The following is a 21,599-nucleotide window of genomic DNA, read 5'->3' as shown; positions in this document are numbered from 1 at the left end:
GGGCAGGGGCGAGCCTGCCTTAGCACCACTGCACCACCACCCAAGAGCCCTCTGGTGTAAGCAGTGTCCAGCTAGAGCCAGCTCCAAACCCCTGCCCCAGCCATATACCCCCTCCTACACATCAAGCTCCTGCCCTCGCCCTTAGCCTCCTGGACCCAGACTCCCTTAGGGTATGTCTACACTGCCACCCTAGTTCGAACTAGGGTGGCTAATATAGGCATTCAAACTTTAAATATCCTGGGCTTCATTTGCATGTTCCCGGGCGGGCGCCATTTTTAAATGCCTGTAGTTCGAACTACCTGTCTGCGGCTACACGCGGCACGGACTTGGTAGTTCGAATTAAAGCTCCTAATTCGAACTACCGTTAAACCTCCTTGCAGGAGATAAGCTTCGGGCGGGGAGGGGGATAGTTAGTCTGTAACAGGAAAGATTTAAAAAACAACAAATAGTCTAGTAGCACTGTAAAGGCTAAATAGTTACAAGAGGCTGATAAGAACCATTGGTTTGCACTTGGAAAGGAAGATGACCAACACCAGATTCTACACCGACATCTAGAACCTTTAGCACCTTCATTGTTTGGTTGGTTGATAATGTGCGAGCCATCCGATATCATGACTGAAACAATAGGCATGAGAATTAAACTTGTGAATGAAGTTAAGTTCCAATCCTTCTCTGTGTATTTGGCTTGTGAATTGGTCTGAAACAAAACTGTGTCTTGGAGCTCCATTAATGAGTATCCAGGCAGATTAAAGTGTTCTCCAACAGGTTTTTGTGTGTTGCCTTTTCAGATATCTGATTTGGGTCCATTAATTCTTTCCTGTAGAGATTGTCCATTTTGGCCAATATACATGGCAGTGGGGCATTGCTCGCATTGGATGGCATAGATCACATTCGTGGATGTGCAGTTAAATGAGCCTTTGATTCGGTGGCTGTTGTCATTGGGTCCAGTGATGAAATCGCTGGTATAGGCGTGTGTGCAGAGTTGGCACTGGGGCTGATTGCAGGGGTGGGTTCCTGGACGATAATGATGGAGGTGTGCTGCGTGGTTACTGGAAAGAATTTGTTTGAGGCAAGGGGGTTGTCTGTAAATGAGAACTGGCCTTTCCCTCAAGGCCTCTGAGAGTGAGGGGTCATTTTCTAGGATAGTTTGTAGATTGTTGATAATGCATTGGAGGGGTTTAAGTTGAAGACTGTAGGTGATAACGAGTGGAATTTTGTTGTTTTCTCTTCTAGGCCTGTCTTGAAGTAGTTCATGTCTGGGTACTTTTTTGGCTTTATCAATCTGTGTTTTCACCATAGAGCTGGAAGAGACCTCAGAAGGTCATCAAGTCCAACCCCCTGCTCTAGACAGGACCAATCCCAACTAAATCAACCCAGCCAGGTCTTTGTCAAGCCGAGACTTAAACACCTCTAGGGATGGAGACTCCACTACTTCCCTAGGTAACCCATTCCAGGCCTTCACCACTCTCCTAGTGAAATAGTTTTTCCTAATATCCAACCTGGACCTCTCCCACCACAACTTGAGACCACTGCTCCTTGTTCTGCCATCTGTCATTACTGAGAACAGCCTTTCTCCATCTTCTTTGGAACCTCCCTTCAGGAAGTTGAAGGCTGCTATCCAATTCCCCCTCACTCTTTGCTTCTGCAGACTAAACAGACCCAACTCCCTCAGCCTCTCCTCATAGGTCATACGCTCCAGCCCCCTAATCATTTTGGTTGCCCTCCGCTGGACCCTCTCCAATGGTCCACATCCTTTTTGTAGTGGGGGCTCCAGAACTGGACACAATACTCCAGCTGTGGCCTCACAAGAGCCAAATAAAGGGGAATAATGACATCTCTGGATCTGCTGGCAATGCTCCTCCTAATGTACCTTAATATGCCATTAGCCTTCTTGGCTACAAGGGCCCACTGTTGACTCATATCCAGCTTCTCATCCACTGTAACCCCCACGTCCTTTTCTGCAGAACTACTACTTAGCTGGTTGGTCCCCAGCCTGTAACTATGCTTGGGATTCTTCCGTCCCAAGGGCAAGGCTCTGCACTTGTCCTTGTTGAACCTCATCAGATTTCTTGTGGCCCAATCCTCCAATTTGTCTGAGTCACTCTGGACCCTATCCCTGCCCTCCAGAGTATCGACCTCTCCCCCTAGCTTAGTGTCATCTGCAAACTTGCTGAGGGTGCAATCCATCCCCTCATGCAGGTCATTAATAAAGATATTGAATAAAACTGGTCCTAGAACTGAACCTTGTGGCACTCCGCTAAAAACTGACCGCCATCCTGATATCGAGCCGTTTATCGCTACCCGCTGGGCCCGGCCTTCTAGCCATCTTTCTATCCATCTTACCGTCCATTTATCCAATCCACATTCCCTTAACTTGCTGGCAAGAATATTGTGGGAGACCATATCAAAAGCCTTGCTAAAGTCAAGGTATTTCCCATGTCCACAGAGCCAGTTACCTCATCATAGAAGCTAATCAGATCGGTCAGGCACGACTTGCCCTTTGTGAATCCATGCTGACTATTCCTGATCACTTTCCTCTCTTCCAAGTGCCTCAAAATGGATTCCTTAAGGATCCCTTCCATGATTTTTCCAGGAACCAAGGTAAGACTGACCGGCCTATAGTTCCCTGGATCGTCCTCCTTCCCTTTTTTGAAGATGGGCACTACATTTGCCTTTTTTCAAACATCTGGGATCTCTCCCGATCTCCATGACTTTTCAAAGATAATGGCCAAAGGCTCCTCAATGACATTTGCCAACTCCCTCAGTACCCTCGAATGCATTAAGTCCGGACCCATGGATTTGTGTACGTTTAACTTTTCTAAATAGTTCCTAGCCTGTTCTTTACCCACCATGGGCTGTCCATTTTCATCCCATCTTGCATCACTTAGCGCATTAGTCCAGGAGCCGACCTTGTCCGTGAAGACATAGGCAAAGAAAGCATTGAGTACTTCAGCTTTCCCCACATCATCTGTCACTAAGTTACCTCCTTCATCCAGTAGGGACCCTACACCCTCTCTGATCACCTTCTTTTTGTTAACATGCCTGTAGAAACCTTTCTTGTTATCCTTCACATCCTTAGCCAGTCGCAATTCCAATTGCGCTTTTGCCTTCGTGATAACCCCCCGGCATTCTCGAGCTATACGTTTATACCCCTCCCTGGTCATTTGTCCAAGTTTCCACTTTTTGTAAGCTTCCTTTTTGTGCTTAAGTTCACCAAGGATTCTGCCCATCAGGTCTCTGAGGGAGTCAAAATCTGCTTTTCTGAAGTCCAAGGTGTGTATTTTACTACTCTTTTCTTCCTTTGGTCAGGATCCTGAAATCTACCATCTCATGATCACTGCTTCCCAGGTTGTCACCTACCTCTACTTCCCCTATTAGTTCCTCCCTGTTTGTGAGCAGAAGGTGAAGCTGAGCATGGCCCCTGGTCGGATCCTTCAGCACTTGTACCAAGAAGTTATCCCCAACATTCTCCAAAAACTTCCTGGATTGCCTGTGTACTGCCGTATTGGTCTCCCAAAAGATGTCAGGGTGATTAAAGTCCCCCACGAGAACCAGGGCTTGCAATCTGGAAGCTTCTCTCAGTTGTCCGAAGAAAGCCTCATCTACGTCATCCACCTGATTCGGAGGCCTGTAGTAGATACCAGCCACAACACCACTGCTGTTGTTTGCACCTCTAAAATTAGCCCATAGACTCAACAGGTTTTTCTCCCTCTATATACTGGAATTCTGAGCAATCATAGTGCTCTCTTACATATAGTGCACTCCTCCTCCTTTCCTCCCCTGCCTGTTCTTCCTGAATAGTCTATACCCTTCCAAGACAGCACTCCTGTCATGTGAGTCATCCCATCAAGTCTCTGTTATGCCAATTAAATCATATTTCTTGGACTAGGCCAGGGCCTCCAGTTCTTCCTGTTTGCTGCCCAGAATTCTAGCATTCGTGTACAAACACCTCAGATAACCAGTTGATCGCCCTATCTTCTCCATTCAAATCAGGGGTCCTCCTTTCTTGCTCGTTCCTCTTTGCATTTCTTCCTGGTATCTGACTTTCCCATTCCTCTCAGGGTTTTGGTCACCATCCCCCGACAAACCTAGTTTAAAGCCCTCCTCACTAGGTTTGTAAGCCTGCCCGCGAAGATGCTCCTTCCTCTCTTGGTTAGGTGGATCCCATCTCTTCTTAACAATCCTTGTGCCCAGAACAGAGTCCCATGGTTGAAGAAACCAAAGCCCTCTCTGTGACACCACCTGCGCAACCATGCATTTGCTTCCTCAATTCGATGATCCCTGCCCAGTTCTTTCTCTTCAACAGGGAAGATGGACGAGAACACCACTTGCGCTCCAAATTCTTTGATCCTTCTTCCCAGCGCTACATAATCTGCAGTAACCCACTCAAGGTCATTCTTGGCCGTATTGTTAGTTCCCACGTGGAGAAGCAGGAAGGGGTAGTGATCCGAAGGTTTGATCAGCTTGGTAAGCCTCTCAGACACATACTGAATTCGAGCTCCCAGTAAGCAGCACACCTCTCAAGATTCCAGGTCTGGACGGCAGATGGATGGCTCAGTCCCTCTTAGGAGGGAGTCCCCGACCACCACCACCCGTCGTCTTCTTTTGGGGGTGGTGGTCGTGAAACCCCCATCCCTAGGATTGCTCATCCCATGCCTTCCAGTAGATGGTGTTCCCTTCCGGTTTCTTCCTTGTGAGGTCCCTTCCAAAGCATGCACCACAGCAGAGCCTGTGGAGACAGCCTGAAAGCGATTACTTACCTCTATAGCATTGGGGGATTCCTGTGCTGGCCTTTTTCCCCTTCTAGAAGTTACATGCTGCCAGTTCTCTTCCTGGTCCCGTACTGCCCTCTCTGGCTCTTCCGCCTGCCGTGCTTGCAGGATTAAACGCTGCCTTCTATCGAGGAAGTCTTCATCCTCTCTGATCGAGCATAGGGTCGACACTTGAGCCTCCAGTCCTCTAATTTTTTCTTCCAAAATGGCAACCAGCTTGCACTTAGTGCAGATGAAATCCGTTCTTTCTTCCAGGAGGAAGACAAACATGGCACATGCTGTGCAGGTTGTCCGAGACAGAACATCAGAAATGGCTGCCCGTCGCAGGGAGCCATAGCCTGTAATACCTCTAAGGCTGGTATAGGGGGCTCTGTCTGTGAGGTGGAGTGTTTTCCATATAAGGGCATGTAAATTAATAATCTTCCCCTGCTCGCTCCACCCATTGCAGTGAAAGATCAGCCAATGGGCTGACTTGTGCTCAGGCCTGCTACTCCACCCACTGCAGCAAAAACCAACCTATGGGGTGATAAGTTCACAGGCAATAAAACAGGCAGGCAGCCCCTCTCTCACGGGGGATTTGCATCGAGTGAACGCCTGGCCTGATCACCCAGACGCCTTGTACCCCCCGCTCTCGAGTCTTACTGAGCGTACTCCGAGTTGGTCGACCCGAGTGGAGATAGTTTATGAGCATGTGACCAGTACCTGTGTTCCTGCTGTCTCCAGAACTGGTATACCCCCCCCCCCCCCGCCATCATCCCTATCCTAATTGATTTTTTAGTTGTCCTTATTGCTTGTCAAGTGACAGTGGCTAAAAAGTTACTGTTAGTTTCTAAATAGTTGTGGTTTAGGTTTTTTACTGTTTCCTTGTATAAAGTTGTGTAAATAATCAGCCCTATGGACAATACCAGTGTTAATTCAACTGTTCCTAACCCCTGGGCAGTTATTGGGAATTATTGTGATTTAGAAAAGCCTCAGGGAATTGTTTTGTGTTGTCTGGCAATCTGTTTAATTTTTGTTCTGATGATTGTCTGGCGCCATCAAAATAAAATCAGTTTGTGCTTTTTAAAACCCCCAGTTGTGGTCTCATCCTTTCCGGCATCCCTTCGAACCTCGTGTATTACGGGGACTGACACAGGTAATAACAGCAGACCTATTACCATCCATATCTGCTTTCCTGGAGAAAGGATTTAAAAGAAAGACAAGAGAACCTCGCCCCCTTCCCTCTCCCCTTCCCAACTCCCTCTCTAAACTCCCTGTTAGCACTCACCTGTTCACAAGCTCCTTGGTCGCTTGCTCACTGCTTTATAAAGCCCTGGACTGCCTGAAAGTCCCTCCCCCTACCAAGGCTCAGCCAATCAACAGAGGCTTCTACAATTCAAACTAATTAGAAGCCAACAGTTTCCACCTGCCAGTCATAGCACACACTCCGTGAAGGGGAGGGAGAGGGGGAAGGGGAAGGGAAAAAACACACACACCCTCACTCACAAATACAAGCTCAGCACACAGCAAGAAAGCCCCAAATAACACACACTGCAGACAGCCACTTCCCTCAAGAGTCCTGTATCTGCTTCTCCTTTACCCGGAGAACTTCCTCTCTAAACTCCCTGTTAGCACTCACCTGTCTGTGGGATGGGAGCAAATATGGTTGTATCTGAGGGCTTGGCTGTATACAATAGATTGGGAAATGTGTCTAGGATGGAAGCTAGAGGCATGAAGGTAAGTGTAGCAGTCGGTAGGTTTCCTATGTAGGGTGGTGGAAATTTGTCCATCATTTAATAGTACTGTAGTGTCAAGGAAGTGGATTTCTCGTGTGGACTGGTTCAAGCTGAGGTAGATGCTGGGGTGAAAGTTGTTGAAATCCCTGTGAAATTCTTCAAGGATTTCTTTCCCGTGGATCCATATGCTCAAGATGGCATCAGTGTAGTGTAAGTAGAGTAAGGTTGTTAGGGGGAGAGAGCTAAGGAAACTTTGTTCAAGGTCAGTCATAAAGATGTTGGCATATTATGGTGCCATGCGGGTGCCCATGGCTGTGCTGCTGACTTGAAGATACAAATTATCTCCAAATTGGAAGTAGTTGCGGGTGAAGACAAAGTCGCAGAGCTCTGTAACCAGGTGTGCAGTGTTGTTATGGGGGATGGTGTTCCTGATAGCCTATGACCCATCTTCATGTGGAATGTTGGTGTAAAGAGCTTCTACATCCATGGTGGCCAGGATGGTGTTTTCTGGTAGATTACTGATGTTTTGTAGTTTCCTCAGAAAGTCAGTGATGTCTCAAAGGAAGCTAGGAGTGCTGGTAGCATAGGGTCTGAGGAGAGAGTCAATATAGCCAAATAATCCTGTTGTAAGTGTGCCAGTGCTTGAGATGATGGGATTTCCAGGTTTGTGTATCCTGGGTAGCAGATAGAAGACTCCTGGTCGGGGATTAGGGGGGATGTTAGTGTAAATTTGATCCTGAGCAGCATCAGGGAGCCTCATGAGCAGCTGTTTCAGGTTTTTTTTATATTCTTTAGTGGGATCACAGGAGAGAGGCATGTAGAATTTGGTGTTGGTGAGTTGTCTGGTGGCCTCCTGTTCATAATCTGTTATGTTCTTGATGACTACAGTGCCCCCTTTGTCAGCCTCTTTGATTATGATGTTAGAATTGTTTTTGAGGTTGAGTATAGCATTACATTCTGCATGGCTGAGGTTATATGCTATTGTTTTCTGACAATGTCAGCTCAAGCACGTTTGCGGAAGCAGTCAATGTAAAAGTCAAGATTCTTGTTACGAACGTTAGTAGCTGTCCACATAGAAACCTTCCTCTTGTGGGATTGGTGGGAAAGAGCAGCAAGGTCAGTGTGTTGTACATTGATGTGTTGGAAATATTCCTGTAGGCAAAGGCAGCAAAAATAGGCTTCCAGATCTCCACAGAACTGAATCATATTCGTGGAGGTAGTGGGGCAGAAGGAGAGTCCTTGAGATAGGACAGATTCCTCTGCTGGACTAAGATTGTGGTTGGGTAGGCTTCTGTATTATGTTACCTTCCCTTTGAGATGGGGTATGCAAGCGCCAGACTGGGACAGAAAAGGTAAAGGAACAGGGCGGGTCCAGGGAGCCCTGCCCTTGCATGCTCCAGCTGGGAACAGAGTTGAAAAGGGAATAGCCCAGCTCATTGAAGGGGGACAGACTTTCCCTGAAGGCTCCTGACAAAGGGGCTGGAGAAGCCTCCCTAAGGGAAAGGAACTCTGTGCTCAGCCTTGTGGGGGACTGAGTTTGGTTTCTTTTGCCTTATCTGGGATCAGAAGCTGAGACTGAGAAACAGAGTTAGGGTATGTCTACACTACCCCCCTAGTTCGAACTAGCGGGGGTAATGTAGTCATCCGCAATTGCAAATGAAGCCCGGGATTTGAATTTCCCGGGCTTCATTTGCATGAAGCCGGCCGGCGCCATTTTTAAATACCGGCTAGTTCGAACCCCGTGCCGTGCGGCTACACGCAGCACGGAGTAGCTAGTTCGGATTAGGCCTCTAATCCAAACTAGCTGTACTCCTCGCGGCACGGGGTTCGAACTAGCCGGCATTTAAAAATGGCGCCGGCCGGCTTCATGCAAATGACTACATTACCCCCGCTAGTTCGAACTAGCGGGGTAGTGTAGACATACCCTTAGGGAGTGATCTGGGGTGGGTAAGTCAAAGGGCCCTGGTGGAGTGGTGATCCTGCGCTCCCCTACCCTGCCTCCCACTACTGAGTGGGACTAACCATTAGGTAGCCCAGCCCACCAAGGACCCTATTACACCCTTTAAGTGGACCTGCTTCTTAGGGGTATGTCCACACTGCAAAGCTAATTCGGAATAACAGCCGTTATTTCAAATTAACTTTACTAGCGTCTATACATGCAAACCACTATTTCAAAATTAATTTGAAATAGCTGAGCGCTTAATTCAAATTTGGTAAACCTCATTCTACGAGGAGTAACGCCGAACTGGAAATAGCTATTTCAAATTAAGCTCTGTGTAGACACTTATTTCAAAATCGGGGTCCTCTAGCCTATCCCAGGGAGCCCTGGTGGCCACTCTGGGCACAACCAGGAAAACTTACTCTCCTCTCCCCCAGCCCCGGAGTGATTAAAGGGGTAGAATTTGGCCACAGTGCCTGTGCCAGCTCCAACCCTGCCAGCCCAGAGCCAACAGTGGCCACGGGGGCCCCTGACCCAGTGGCCCCAAAACATGAGCCAGCAAGCCACTGGCAGCCAGCCCTCCCCCACTCACCAGGAGCAGTCTGCCAGCTCCCAGGAGTCTGACGGGCTGAAGAAGGCGAGCACCTTCCTGGTCCAGGGTGGAGATCATGGGGGATGCCCTCAATGTCCATGATTTCCGCACTAGATGGAGGAATGCGGCCGTCTAGGGCAGGATAGCTGCCAGCCTGGCCACCAAAGGCCACATGCAAACCCAGGAGCAGGTTTGCATGAAAATCAAGTTGGTCTGGTGAGACCCCCAACCCTGGGCCCCGAGCTTCCCCTCCCACTGCTTCCTCTTGCTTCCCCCTTCCAGCTCCCTCCTCTCAGGTTTCCCCCTCCCCTCTTCCACCCTCTCGCTTCCCCTCTCCCACCTCCTTTTCTCAGTCTCCCCAGAGGTTCATCCCCCCCACCCAGTTTTGTTCAATAAACCCAGTTTCTATTTTTGAACTTATGTGTCTTTTATTTGACATCACGAAGGGGGGGGGCTAGGAAGGGGTAAGTGGAAGGACATGAGGGAGGAATGAGGCACGAGCCCCCGGTGGGGAGGACCGGGGTGGCTCTTCAGGGTGGATGCTCTCCCACAGGGCATCCTGGATCCTGACAGCGCCCCGATGGATCCCTGGATGGCAGCCTTTAGCAAGTGCAGCTGGGCTGATGGCAATGACCCCACGAGACGCACCGGCGTGCCCAGGGGCAGCTCTGGCTCCATGTGGCCAAGTGCCGTGGTGTCCTGAGTGCGGGCACTCCAAGACAGGATTGCTTTGCTGTCTTTCATCAAGGTAGACAAGCAAGTGGGGAACCCTGAGTACTGTCTGTCCTGGGTGGGGGTAGGGTCCCTTTAAGCATGGAGCTCAGTTAGCCTCAGACAGCAGCCCCACACACTAAGTCCTAACCTGATGCCCTGCCAGCACTGGTTCCGGACAGCCTTAACTTTGGTTCAGGGTCCACTCAGTGTGGACACACTATTTCGAAATAGCAAAACACTATTTTGAAATAGGGTTTGTGTGTAGATGCGTTAATTCAAATTAGCTTAATTCGAATTAACTATTTCGAATTAAGTTAACTCGAATTAACGCTGTAGTGTAGACGTACCCTAGGAGAGGGGAGGAATTTGGAGAGGGTCCATGGCATTTGGGGGCAACACCTGATGCAGCAAGGAGTTGTTGCCAGGAGCTCTTCAGAAAGAGCTAGGCCAGGGGTCTCAAACTCAACGTAAAGGTTGGACCTGACTGGTCCTGAATGAGGGATTTTGCTGGACCAGGAGAGGCCACCATTTCTGGCCCCTCTTCCACTGGCCCTCACAGCTCTGTCCTGGCTGCCAGCCTGACAGCCAGCTCCCCACTACCACCAACCCCGTAGCTGCACATTGGGCTCCTAGCTCTGCTGGCTCCACTGGGACTCTCTGATCCTGGAACATCTGTGGTCCTACTGGACAATGCATGTTGTCTGACCAGAGAGTCCTGGTTTAGAAAGGTTCAACCTGTACCTTAGGGTCAGTGCCAGACCTCAAATCCTCCTAGCAGGCCAGTGGGCAATCCCCTCTGGCAGGTCTCCAGTGGGATCAGGAGTCTCAGTGCAACCTTCCCCCACCATGCATCTCCCTGCTGTCCCTGGGTAGTTTAAAACCCACCGGGGCTCCCACCATCACCACTGGCAGTGCAGTGGGGCTAGAGTGACATTCTGCTGCTAGCTCCATGCTGCTGCCAGCATGTCCCTGTGGGCTGGGCTATCTCCTCCAGAGGTGCGAGCTATGAAACTATTAACGCCTTGTGTGAAACTGACTATATATCAGGTATCTAAAAGAGTGTCACAAGGAGGAGGGAGAAAACTTGTTCTCCTTGGCCTCTGAGGATAGAGCAAGAAGCGATGGGCTTAAACTGCAGCAAGGGAGGTTTAGGTTGGACATTAGGAAAAAGTTCCTAACTGTCAGGGTAGTCAAACACTGGAATAAATTGCCCAGGGAGGTTGTGGAATCCCCATCTGTGGAGATATTTAAGAGCAGGTTAGATAAATGTCTATCAGGGATGGTCTAGACAGTATTTGATCCTGCCATGAGGACAGGGGCCTGGACTCGATGACCCCTCGAGGTCCCTTCCAGTCCTAGTCTTCTATGATTCTATGACAACTCTCCTGATTTGATCCAAGCCTCCCTCTTTTCCTGCTAGCGGCTCCCCGGCTTGACAGAAGCCTGACCTGTAAAAGGCGGGGGTGGCTGGCTTTATAATGTGACATCCAGTTAATGTCTTTGTTCAAGCCCAGGGAAACAGTGTCAGTGTCAAATTTGGGCCTTTTCACCATCCCCTGGAAAAGTGCTCCACAGGCTGACCATGAAGAAATGATTTATTTTCTTTTAAAATATACTGCCTATAAATTCCATTGGGTGACTTTCTTGTTTTATGTTAAGTTTTAAAGCACTTGGAAGAGGGGAAAGTGATCAGGAATAGTCAGCATGGATTCACGAAGGGCAAGTCATGCCTGACCAATCTGATTAGTTTCTATGATGAGGTAACTGGCTCTGTAGATATGGGAAAGTCAGTGGATGTGATAGACCTTGACTTTAGCAAGGCTTTTGATACCGTCTCCCACAATATTCTTGCCAGCAAGTTAAGGGAATGTGGATTGGCAAATGGACTGTAAGATGGATAGAAAGATGGCTAGAAGGCCGGGCCCAGCGGGTAGTGATCAACAGCTCCATGTCAGGTTGGCGGTTGTTTTCTAGCAGAGTGCCCTAGGGATCTGCTCTTGGACCGGTTTTGTTCATCGTCTTTATTAGTGACCTGGATGAGGGGATGGGTTGCACCCTCAGCAAGTTTGCAGATGACAATAAGCTAGGGGGAGAGGTAGATACACTGTAGGGCAGAAATAGGGTCCAGAGCGACTTGGACAGATTAGAGGATTGGGCCAAAAGAAAGCTGATGAGGTTCAACAAGGACAAGTGCAGAGTCCTGCCCTTGGGACGGAAGAATCCCAAACATTGTTATTGTCTGGGGACTGAATGGCTAAGTAGCAGTTCTGTAGAAAACGACCTGGGGATTACAGTGGACGAGAAGCTGGATATGAGTCAACAGTGTGCCCTTGTAGCCAAGAAGGCTAATGGCTGCATTAGGAGGAGCATTGCCAGCAGATCCAGAGAAGTGATTATTACCCTTTATTCGGCTCTGGTGAGGCCACACCTGGAATATTGTGTCCCCACCAGAGAAAGGATGTGGATGCATTAGAGAGGGTCCAGCGGAGGGTGACCAAAATGATTAGGTGGCTGGCGCGTATGACCTATGAGGAGAGACTGAGGGATTTGGGTTTGTTTAGTCCGCAGAAAAGAAGAGCGAGGGGGGATATGATAGCAGCCTTCAACTTCCTGAAAGGAGGTTCCAAAAAAGATGGAGAAAGGCTGTTCACAGTAGTGAGGGATGGCAGAACAAGGAGTAATGGTCTCAAGTTACAGTGGGAGTGGTCTAGGTTGGATATTATGAATAACTATTTCCCTAGGAGGTTGGTAAAGCACTGGAACGGGTTACCTAAGGAGTGGGTGGAATCTCCGTCCCTAGAGGTTTTTAAATCTCGGCTTGACAAAGCCCTGGCTGGGTTGATTTAGTTGGAATTGGTCCTGCTTTGGGTAGGGGGCTAGACTTGATGACCTCCTGAGGTCTCTTCCAACTCTATGATTCTGTTAGTGAAGGAGAAAATGACGTTTCCTTACTCTATTCTATCCCCCCACCTTTTAGTCATTTCTTTTCTAAGATGAAAAATCCCAGTTTTTCTAATTTGTCTTCATATGGAAGCTTTTCCCCTTCTCTGTATCTTTTCCCAAATCTAATATACTCTTTTCTAGATGGGGTAACCATAGGATTTAAAAATGATAAATTTCATTATTTCAGATATTTAAATCTGAAATTTCACAGTGTTGTCGTTGTAGGGGTCCTGACTCACAGAGGAGTTGTGTGAGAGTCGCTAGGGTGTTGTAGTGGGGGTTGTGGCACTTCTGCGGAGCTGCTGGAGGCAGCATTACAGAGCGGTGGCTGTTGGCTGGGACTCCAGCTCTGAAGGCAGAGCTACCACCAGCAGCAACACAGAAGGAAGAGTGGCAGTACCATACCAAGCCACCCTTATTCCTGCACTGCTGCTGGCAGAGCTGGGCTCTTAGTTAGCAGCTGCCACACTCTGGGGGCCCAGCACTGGAAGCAGCAGTTCTCAAGGGCGACATCAGTATGGTATTGGCACCCTCACTTCTGCACTGCTGCTGATGAGTTGCTGCCTTCAAAACTGGGCACCCAGCCAGCATTACAACCACTGCTCTCCCGTTGGTCAGCTCTGAAAGCAGTACATAAATGAGGTTTGCAGTACCACAACCCTCCCCAAATAACTTTGTGATCTCCCTGCAACTCCCTTTTGGGTCAGGGCCCCAATCTGACATGATGGTCTTCCCTATGAAATCTGCATAGTACAGGGTAAAAGTTCACAAATGGCCAGATTTCATGGTCCGTGATGTGTTTTGCATGGCTCTGAATTTGGTAGGGTCCTACTTCTCATCTGTTCCTTTCCTAATGATTCTCAATATTCTGTTGGCTTTTTAGATTGCTACTGCACATTGAGCAAATGTTTTCAGGAAACTACCCTCAATAATTCCTGGGTATTTCTTGAGTGGTAACAACTAATTTAGACCCTATCATTTTGTATGTATAGTTGAGATTATATTTTTCAATGTGCATTTACTTTATATTTATCAGCACTGAATTACAGCTGCCTTTGTGTTGCACAGTCACACAGTTTTGATGTCACTTGGTAACTATTTGCAGTCAGCTTTGAATTTAACTGTTTTCAGTAATTTTGTATCATCTGTAAATTTTGCCACCTCACTGTTCGCCCCGTTTTCAAGATCATTTATGAGTAAATTGAATAGCACTGGTTCCCATCCAGACCTCGGGAACACACCACCAACCTTTTTCCCCATCTTTTAAGTGGCATTTAGTGCTGTGGCAATGTTTTCGTGATCATCTAAGAATCTTTCAATTATTTGAATGACAAGCCTTTTGTTATGTTAATCATCCCAAAGGCAAAGCTGGGAAGGGCATGCTCTTTAAGCAGACTTGAAATATGCAATTCAGGAGTTCTAACTTCAAGGAGCTATTGCAGCCCTGAAGGATGCATTGAATTGAATATCTTACTGCCCCTGTATAAAACTATGGTATGCCCACATCTTGAATACTGTGTACAGATGTGGTCTCCTCACCTCAAAAAAGATATTTTGGCCTTGGAAAGGGTTCAGAAAAGGGCAACTAAAATGATTAGGGGTTTGGAACGGGTCCCATATGAGGAGAGGTTAAAGCGACTGGGACTTTTCAGTTTAGAAAAGAGGAGACTGAGGGGGGATATGATAGAGGTATATAAAATCATGAGTGGTGTCGAGAGGGCCGATAAAGAAAAGTTATTTATTAGTTCCCTAAATAGAAGAACTAGAGGACACCAAATGAAATTAATGGGTAGCAGGTTTAAAACTAATAAAAGAAAGTTCTTCACACAGCGTGTTGTCAACCTGTGGAACTCCTTGCCAGAGGAGGCTGTGAAGGCTAGGACTATAACAGAGTTTAAAGAGAAACTAGATAATTTCATGGAGGTTAGGTCCATAAAAGGCTATTAGCCAGGGGATAAAATGGTGTCCTTGGCCTCTGTTTGTCAGAGGCCGGAGAGGGATGGCAGGAGACAAATTGCTTGATCATTGTCTTCAGTCCACCCTCTCTGGGGCACCTGGTGCTGGCCACTGTCGGTAGACAGGATACTGGGCTAGATGGACCTTTGGTCTGACCCAGTACGGCCGTTCTTATGTTCTTATGTTATGCCCCTGAAGAGCCTTTTGTATTATAATGTAAGCCAGAAACCCTCCATGAAAATTGCACAGTAATGTGTGCTTGCATAGCACAGTAAGGATTCTTCCCTCTCATCTGGTTTGCTAAACTAATCTACAGGTTGAGCCTCTCTAGTCCAGTACTCTCTGGTTCGGCAACATCTGTGATCCAGCATCATTTGAGTTAGCCAGATGTCCACTTATCATGGTGGGACCAAGTTTGTTTATAGCCCCCAGTCCTTGCTCTTAGTGTTCTGTGTTGTTGGCTAAGCTCTAATTTACCCCATATGACTTCTGAGAGGCCCGTAAGCAGTAGAAGTGTTGGAAATGGTGCTGCCAATATTACTCTCCCATGATTTGGCAAATTCTCTGGTTGGCACTGGCCAGGTCCTGAGGATGTTGGGCTCGAGAGTTTCCACCTGAAGTGGAATATATGCCACCTACATCCAGGGTCAAATTTCCAGTTAGGAACAATGGGCATGTGCCTAGACACACCATGGAATCAGCAGCACAGCTGGATTTTTTTTTTAAATAAAAGGAAGCAGAAGAAGCCCCTATCTACCCACTGCTCATTTGGCCCTTCCCTCCCCCCCACCCACTGCTTATTCCACTTGACCCCGTGGCCAACTGAGGGCTTCTCTTCACCCCCTGGGAGACCAATAAGGTGGGAGCTGGCTTGGGGTGGTGGGTTCCGTGAGCCATGTATGCTGGAGAGTGGTGTCTCCTCCTAGAGCTGGGTGTGGGGAGGCACCTTGGCCAGACCCTCCACAAGACCAGATACTGCTGAGCCCCACTTACCCTGGCACCCCTCAGGCTGGGGAAGGGAGTTGGATTGCAAAGGGGCTTTGGGATCAGGAGCTGCTCTGAGTCTGCAGGAGACCTGGGGCACAAGGCTGGCGGGGGAGTGGGGGAGGAAGAAGCAGTCTCCTTGTCTGTTCTGTTCTGCCAGGATCTGACCTGATGGCTCATGCCACTTGCAGCTGCTGGGAAGGGCTGGGGGATTGCTGTCCCAGTGGCCTGAGCCAGACTCTCTAGGCTCCAGCAAGCCTGGGTCAGCTCGCACATCCCAGTAGTAGCTCAGTCTGCTGACACAACTGTGAAGCCTGGAGACGGTCTGCAAACAGTGCTTCAAGCAAAGTGGCTAGTAATTAGTTTGGGGACAGGTGGTGCTGGGAGGGGGTGTTCTCTATGGAGCCTGTGGGGAAGTAAACTGCAGCTAAGTTGTCCTGGCAGGTGGGGATCAAGAGGTGCTGGACTTTTATTCTCCCCCTTTCTTTTCCCTTCCTCCCCCTTTCAGGGCAGTGAAAGGTTGCTGCTTTTCCAACTAACCTACTTATGGCACCTCCCTTTCCAGAGCTGAACTTCCTGAGATTGGTGTAAGCTGGGCCTGGCTGACAGTGGGGGGACTAGACTGTAAGCAGAGGGATGCTGAAGATTCTCTGCCTAGGACCTAGGGGGATGTGAGGTATAAATCTGGCCCTGCATACGCATGGGCTATGTCTAGACTGGCCAGTTTTTCCGGAAAATCAGCCGCTTTTCTGGAAAAACTTGCCAACTGTCTACTCTGGCCGCTTGAATTTCCGCAAAAGCACTGACTTCCTACTGTAAGAAATCAGTGCTTTTTGCGGAAATACAATGCTGCTCCCGTTCGGGCAAAAGTCCCTTTTGTGCAAAGCTTTTGCACAAAAGGGCCAGTGTAGACAGCTGAGATTGGTTTTCCGCAAAAAAACCCCGATCACGAAAATGGCGATTGGGGTTTTTTTGCAGAAAAGCGCGTCTAGATTGGCCATGGACGCTTTTCCGCAAAAAGTGCTTTTGCGGACAAGCGTCCGTGCCAATCTAGACGCTCTGTTCTGAAAATGCTTTTAATGGAAAACTTTTCTGTTAAAAGCATTTGCGGAAAATCATGCCAGTCTAGACATAGCCAGGTAGTTCATTTAAAACTGCAGTGAATGCTCTTATTCCTTCAGCTGCAGCAAGATTGTGCTGTGCTCATATTTTCAGTTAAGTTAGTTACAGAAGGTAACTGTCACCCGTGAATTACCCCTACTCTGAATTGCCCTCCAACACTGAAATAAACACCCAAATCAGAATCAGAATGTTCCAGAATGAAAATCCATCACTTACCCTCCCCAGTCCCTCCATATCCTCACCAAATGTGGAGTGGGTGAGAAATGAGGGGGAAGAAAGCAAAATTATGTAAGAATGAAAAAACCTACATATCAGCATCCAAGACCAGAAAAAATCCATTTTGCATTATTAGAAAAACAATATTTACAATAGTGACAAGGAGTCCTGTGGCACCTTATAGACTAAGGTCTACACTACAAAGTTAATTCGAACTAATGGACGTTAGTTCGAATTAACTTTAATAGGTGCTTAGTTCGAACTAGGTAAACCTCATTGCACGAGGACTAAGCCTAGTTCGAATTTACTAGTTCGAATTAAGGGGTGTGTAGCCCCTTAATTCGAACTAGTGGGAGGCTAGCCCTCCCCAGCTTTCCCTGGTGGCCACTCTGGGCACCACCAGGGAAACTCGCATGCCCCCCTCCCGGCCCCGGAGCCCTTAAAGGGGCATGGGCTGGCTACGGTGCCCGTGCCAGGTGCAAGCCTGCCAGCACCCAGCCAGGAGACCCTGCACCTGGAACGCCATGAGCCAGCCACCCGATGCCCCCCAGCCCTCCGCCTCTTCCCGGGACCAGGCTGGCGGCTCTCAGGAGCCTGGCCAGGACCACAAGAGGCGGGCACACCTCGTCCACGAACTCCGCACTAGGCACAGGAAAGTGGCCATCTAGGGCAGAATAGCTGCCAGCCTGGCCACCCAGGAGCAGGTGTGCATGAAAATCAAGGTGGTCCACTCAGACCCCCGACCCTGAGCCCTGAGCTTAGAATGGCCGTACTGGGTCAGACCAAAGGTCCATCTAGTCCAGTAGCCTGTCTGCCGACAGCAGCCAACCCTAGGTACCCTGGAGGGGATGGACCAAAGACAGTGACCAAGCCATTTGTCTCGTGCCATCCATTTCCAGCCTTCCACAAACTTTGGGCAGGGACACCATTTCTACCCCCTGGCTAATAGCACTCCATGGACCCAACCTCCATGACTTGATCTAATTTCTCTTTAAACTCTGTTCTAGTTCTAGCCTTCACAGACTCCTGCAGCAAGGAGTTCCACAGGTTGACTCTTTGCTTTGTGAAAAAGAACTTTCTGTTACTAGTTTGAAGCCTGCTACCTATTCCTTTCCTTTGGTGTCCTCTAGTCCTTCTATTATGGGAACTAATGAAGAACTTTTCTTTATGCACCCTCTCCACACCACTCTTGCTTTTATAGACCTCTATCATATCCCCCCTCAGTCTCCTCTTTTCTAAGCTGAGAAGTCCCAGTCTCTTTAGCTTCTCTTCATATGGGACCTGTTCCAAACCCCTGATCAGTTTAGTTGCCCTCCCCTCTCCCAGCCTCTCTCTTCCTCTCTCCCACCTCTTTTTCCCAGTCTCCCCCAGTTTTGTTCAATAGAGAGATTCTATTTTTGAACACACGTTGTCTTTATTTTGTACATCAGGAAGGGGAGCTAGGGAGGGGTAAGTGGAAGGAGGTGAGGGAGGAATGGGGTACGCACCCCCAATGGGAAGGACTGGGCTGGCTCTGCGGGCTTCTCAGGGTGGAAGTTCTCCTGCATCCCCCCGATTGCCCCCTTCCCCCGGATGGCAGCCTGCGGCAAGTGCAGCTGGGGTGATGGCCGAGTGCTGTGATGTTCCGCGTGTGGGCACTCAGGGCACTCCAAGCCAGGACTGCTTTGCAAGCAGGAAACCCTGAGAACTGTCTGTCCGGGGTGGGGTTTGGGTCCCTTTAAGCACAGCCCTCGGCTAGCCTGAGATAGCAGCTCCACGCTCTAAGTCCTCATCTGATGCCCTGCCGGCACTGCTTCCGGCCATCCTTAACCTCTGTTCAGGGTCCACTCTGTGTGGACATGCTAGTTCAAATTAGCAAAACGCTAATTCAAACTAGTTTTTAAGTCTAGCTGCGCTAATTCGAATTAGCTTAGTTGGAATTAACTAATTCGAACTAAGTTAGTTCGAATTAGCGCTGTAGTGTAGACATTCCCAAACATATGTATTGGAGCATAAGCTTTCGTGGGCAAAGACCCACTCCTTGTGACTTTTGCGGATCCAGACTAACGCGGCTACCCCTCTAATATTTACAATGCCACTCTATACATCAGTGGGCATCCTTTCCTGGGGTGCAGTGTTCATTTCTAGCGACTGAATCACAAAAGAGTAAGAGAAATAGAAAGAATTCAGAGATGGGAAATTACATTTAGATGCTTCAACAACCTTCTATATAATGAGAGTGAAAAGACTGAGTCTGTTTACTTTAGAGAGGCAATGAGTAAGGGGGACACAATAGAGGCATAATGGTCAAGGGTCTGTGTTTGAGTGCACGGGGCAAGGAGTCCTACAGAAGTCTCAAGCTGCCGCTTAGACAATGAAATACTGACTGTAAAGTTTCTCTGTTTTCCAAGTACTGATCCTATTTGCTTTTTGCATGGAAAATTGATTTAAAGATTGTGCTACAATAATGATCTTTTTGTAGGCTTTTCCTGTTCTTTGCTACTGTGCCAACTAATCCCACAATAAAATGCTTTTCCTTTGTCCATTTGAGCTGATGTTTTAATGAACTCTGGCATACTTTAAATCATAACTAGGATCTTTGCACAAAAGTCCTATTGATGTTAGTGAAATTCCATCCAGGGAATATAGGCAGAACATGACCCTAGAACGTAAGTGTAGGCAGGCAGGGAAGTGGTATCAAAAGTATCTAGAATGCAGAGACAGTGGGTTTCGGTATGATCTTAGGAGAAATAAAATCAACTTGCAAGAATATCCAGTTGAAGATGTCTACAGATTAACAGTGTAGAAAATGGGAAGTTGGAACAATCAGTTAATGCTTCTCATCATGTGTCAGTCTTCCCTCTCACATCTAGGGCCATGTTATCCCATGAGTAACTTGACTCTGTAAGTGGCATGAGATCTTGGGCATCCTACAGAGCAAGCTGTGTGATTCTCCTTCTTGGGATTGTTTTATGCTACTTACTTCCTCCCATGATGCTTAGATAACACTGTGACTGACACACAAAATATACAGGTTGGATCTCCCTGGTCCAGCACCCTTGGGACCTGACTGGGATAAGGGAATAAGGGAATTTGCTGGACATGGGGAGGTCAGAGCTCTCTGGAGGGCCACTAGCTTCCCAGCTGTCTCCCCTCCTGGCCACCGGCTCTGCTGCCAGTCCCTGGGGCTGCCCAGCTGTCCAGGCTCCCACCCCACGAACACTGGGGCGTTCTGGTCCAGTGACCATGGATGTTGCCAGAGGAGAGATTCCTGGACCAGAGAGGTTCAACCTGTACAGACAGCTGGACAGACTGACAGACTGCACTTGATGGCTACTACTATCTCCCAAGCACTCTCCTTACCTCAACAGAACGGTTTGCTGAGCCTGCTGGTGGCATATGTCTGGTGTACTGTTTAAATTGCTGGAGGCCGTCCTGCACAGCTTGCATCACATTGTCCCCCTTTTGTTGGAAAGTTCCTTCTCTAGGTAAAGAGCGCAGTTCTGAAATGCAGGTCTGCAGCCGAGGAAAGCTCCCTTTTACTTGCTGCAAGACAGGATCCAGCGAAATTAAAGAGAGGAAATTTTAAAACAAAAATGATTTTTCACACCATGCACATATCAGTTATGGAACACATTGCCCCAGGATGACAGGTTTCCAAAAGGACTGGACAGTGACATGGATCACAAGGCTATCTAAAGTTATAATTGTAAAGATTTTTAAAATAATGAATTTTGGGAGGGCTATAAACCTCTTGCTTCAAGACCTGACTCAATGAGGGACTAGGAAGAAGATTCCTTCTCCTGCCCCTACCTTTGGGAAGGTTATCTCATAACTACCTGACTGTTGTGGAATTTCCTGAACCTTCCTTGGAGGCAACCGGTGGTGCTGGACTGGATAGACCACTTGTCTAGTTCAGTCTGTTGCTCCAGAGGCACAAATCACTAACACAAGTGAATCCCAGTACAGCTGTTTGTGTTTTGTCCCATGGTGAGAGAGGATATAATGCTTAGCTACCAAGAGGACAGGCATCTTCTATGTTGTGTTTGTTTATGATTTGTCAAGGTTCTCTACCACAGGTACCCAAGCATGACCTTTCTCTAGTGTAGACAGAGGTTAACAACTTTTCTGCATTGGAGCTGGTTGAGATCAAGCCTACTAGGGCGTACTACCCTTTGTGGAATGGTTAGATGTCAGTTAAACTACACTAGTGACAAAGACTTACAGCTGACCCACAGAATGACCAAATTGCTGCTAAATACACACTGATGGCCCCAGCAAAAGGTGTACATGCATTTACATTCCAAGACCCCCTTTGAATTTGACCTTCAGTCTCCATTAGCCCAGGGAACCAAACTGCAATCTGTTTGAAAGCCAGGGAGTGTTAGGGACCATTACCATTAAATGCAGAGCTAGATTCTGATGTGACCCAATGTGAATACTCACTACTCAGAGTTGGGGGAGTCTCCACAAATGTCATCGGGGTCCCTTGAGGAGTAACACGCTGCTCAGTACTGGTAAGAGTTAGACTCTGAACATAACACTTCACATTTTAGAGGGGAAAATTCTGTGTGCCCAGACCAAGTGGGTTTATACTAACTGGCACATTTTAGAGAGAGATGCAGGGATTTTGAGAGTCCCAGTAAGCCTATGCAGGCCCTAGTATG

At 48.1% G+C, this 21,599-nt stretch overlaps 1 protein-coding gene across 1 annotated transcript in view; it reads right to left on the bottom strand.

The window, feature by feature from the left end:
* M1AP (meiosis 1 associated protein) overlaps positions 1 to 21,599 on the bottom strand; it is a 74,551-nt gene that overhangs the window by 47,049 nt on the left and 5,903 nt on the right. The window contains exon 2 of the mRNA XM_025184314.3: positions 20,296 to 20,478. Within this exon, the coding sequence (XP_025040099.3) occupies positions 20,296 to 20,478 (183 nt within the window). The remainder of the gene's footprint in view (positions 1 to 20,295; positions 20,479 to 21,599) is intronic.

The sequence above is a fragment of the Pelodiscus sinensis genome, chromosome 4 (assembly GCF_052426305.1).
Source record: "Pelodiscus sinensis isolate ZL-2025 chromosome 4, ASM5242630v1, whole genome shotgun sequence".
Taxonomy (NCBI): Eukaryota; Metazoa; Chordata; order Testudines; family Trionychidae; genus Pelodiscus; species Pelodiscus sinensis.
This window is presented reverse-complemented; position numbering and strand designations above follow the sequence as displayed.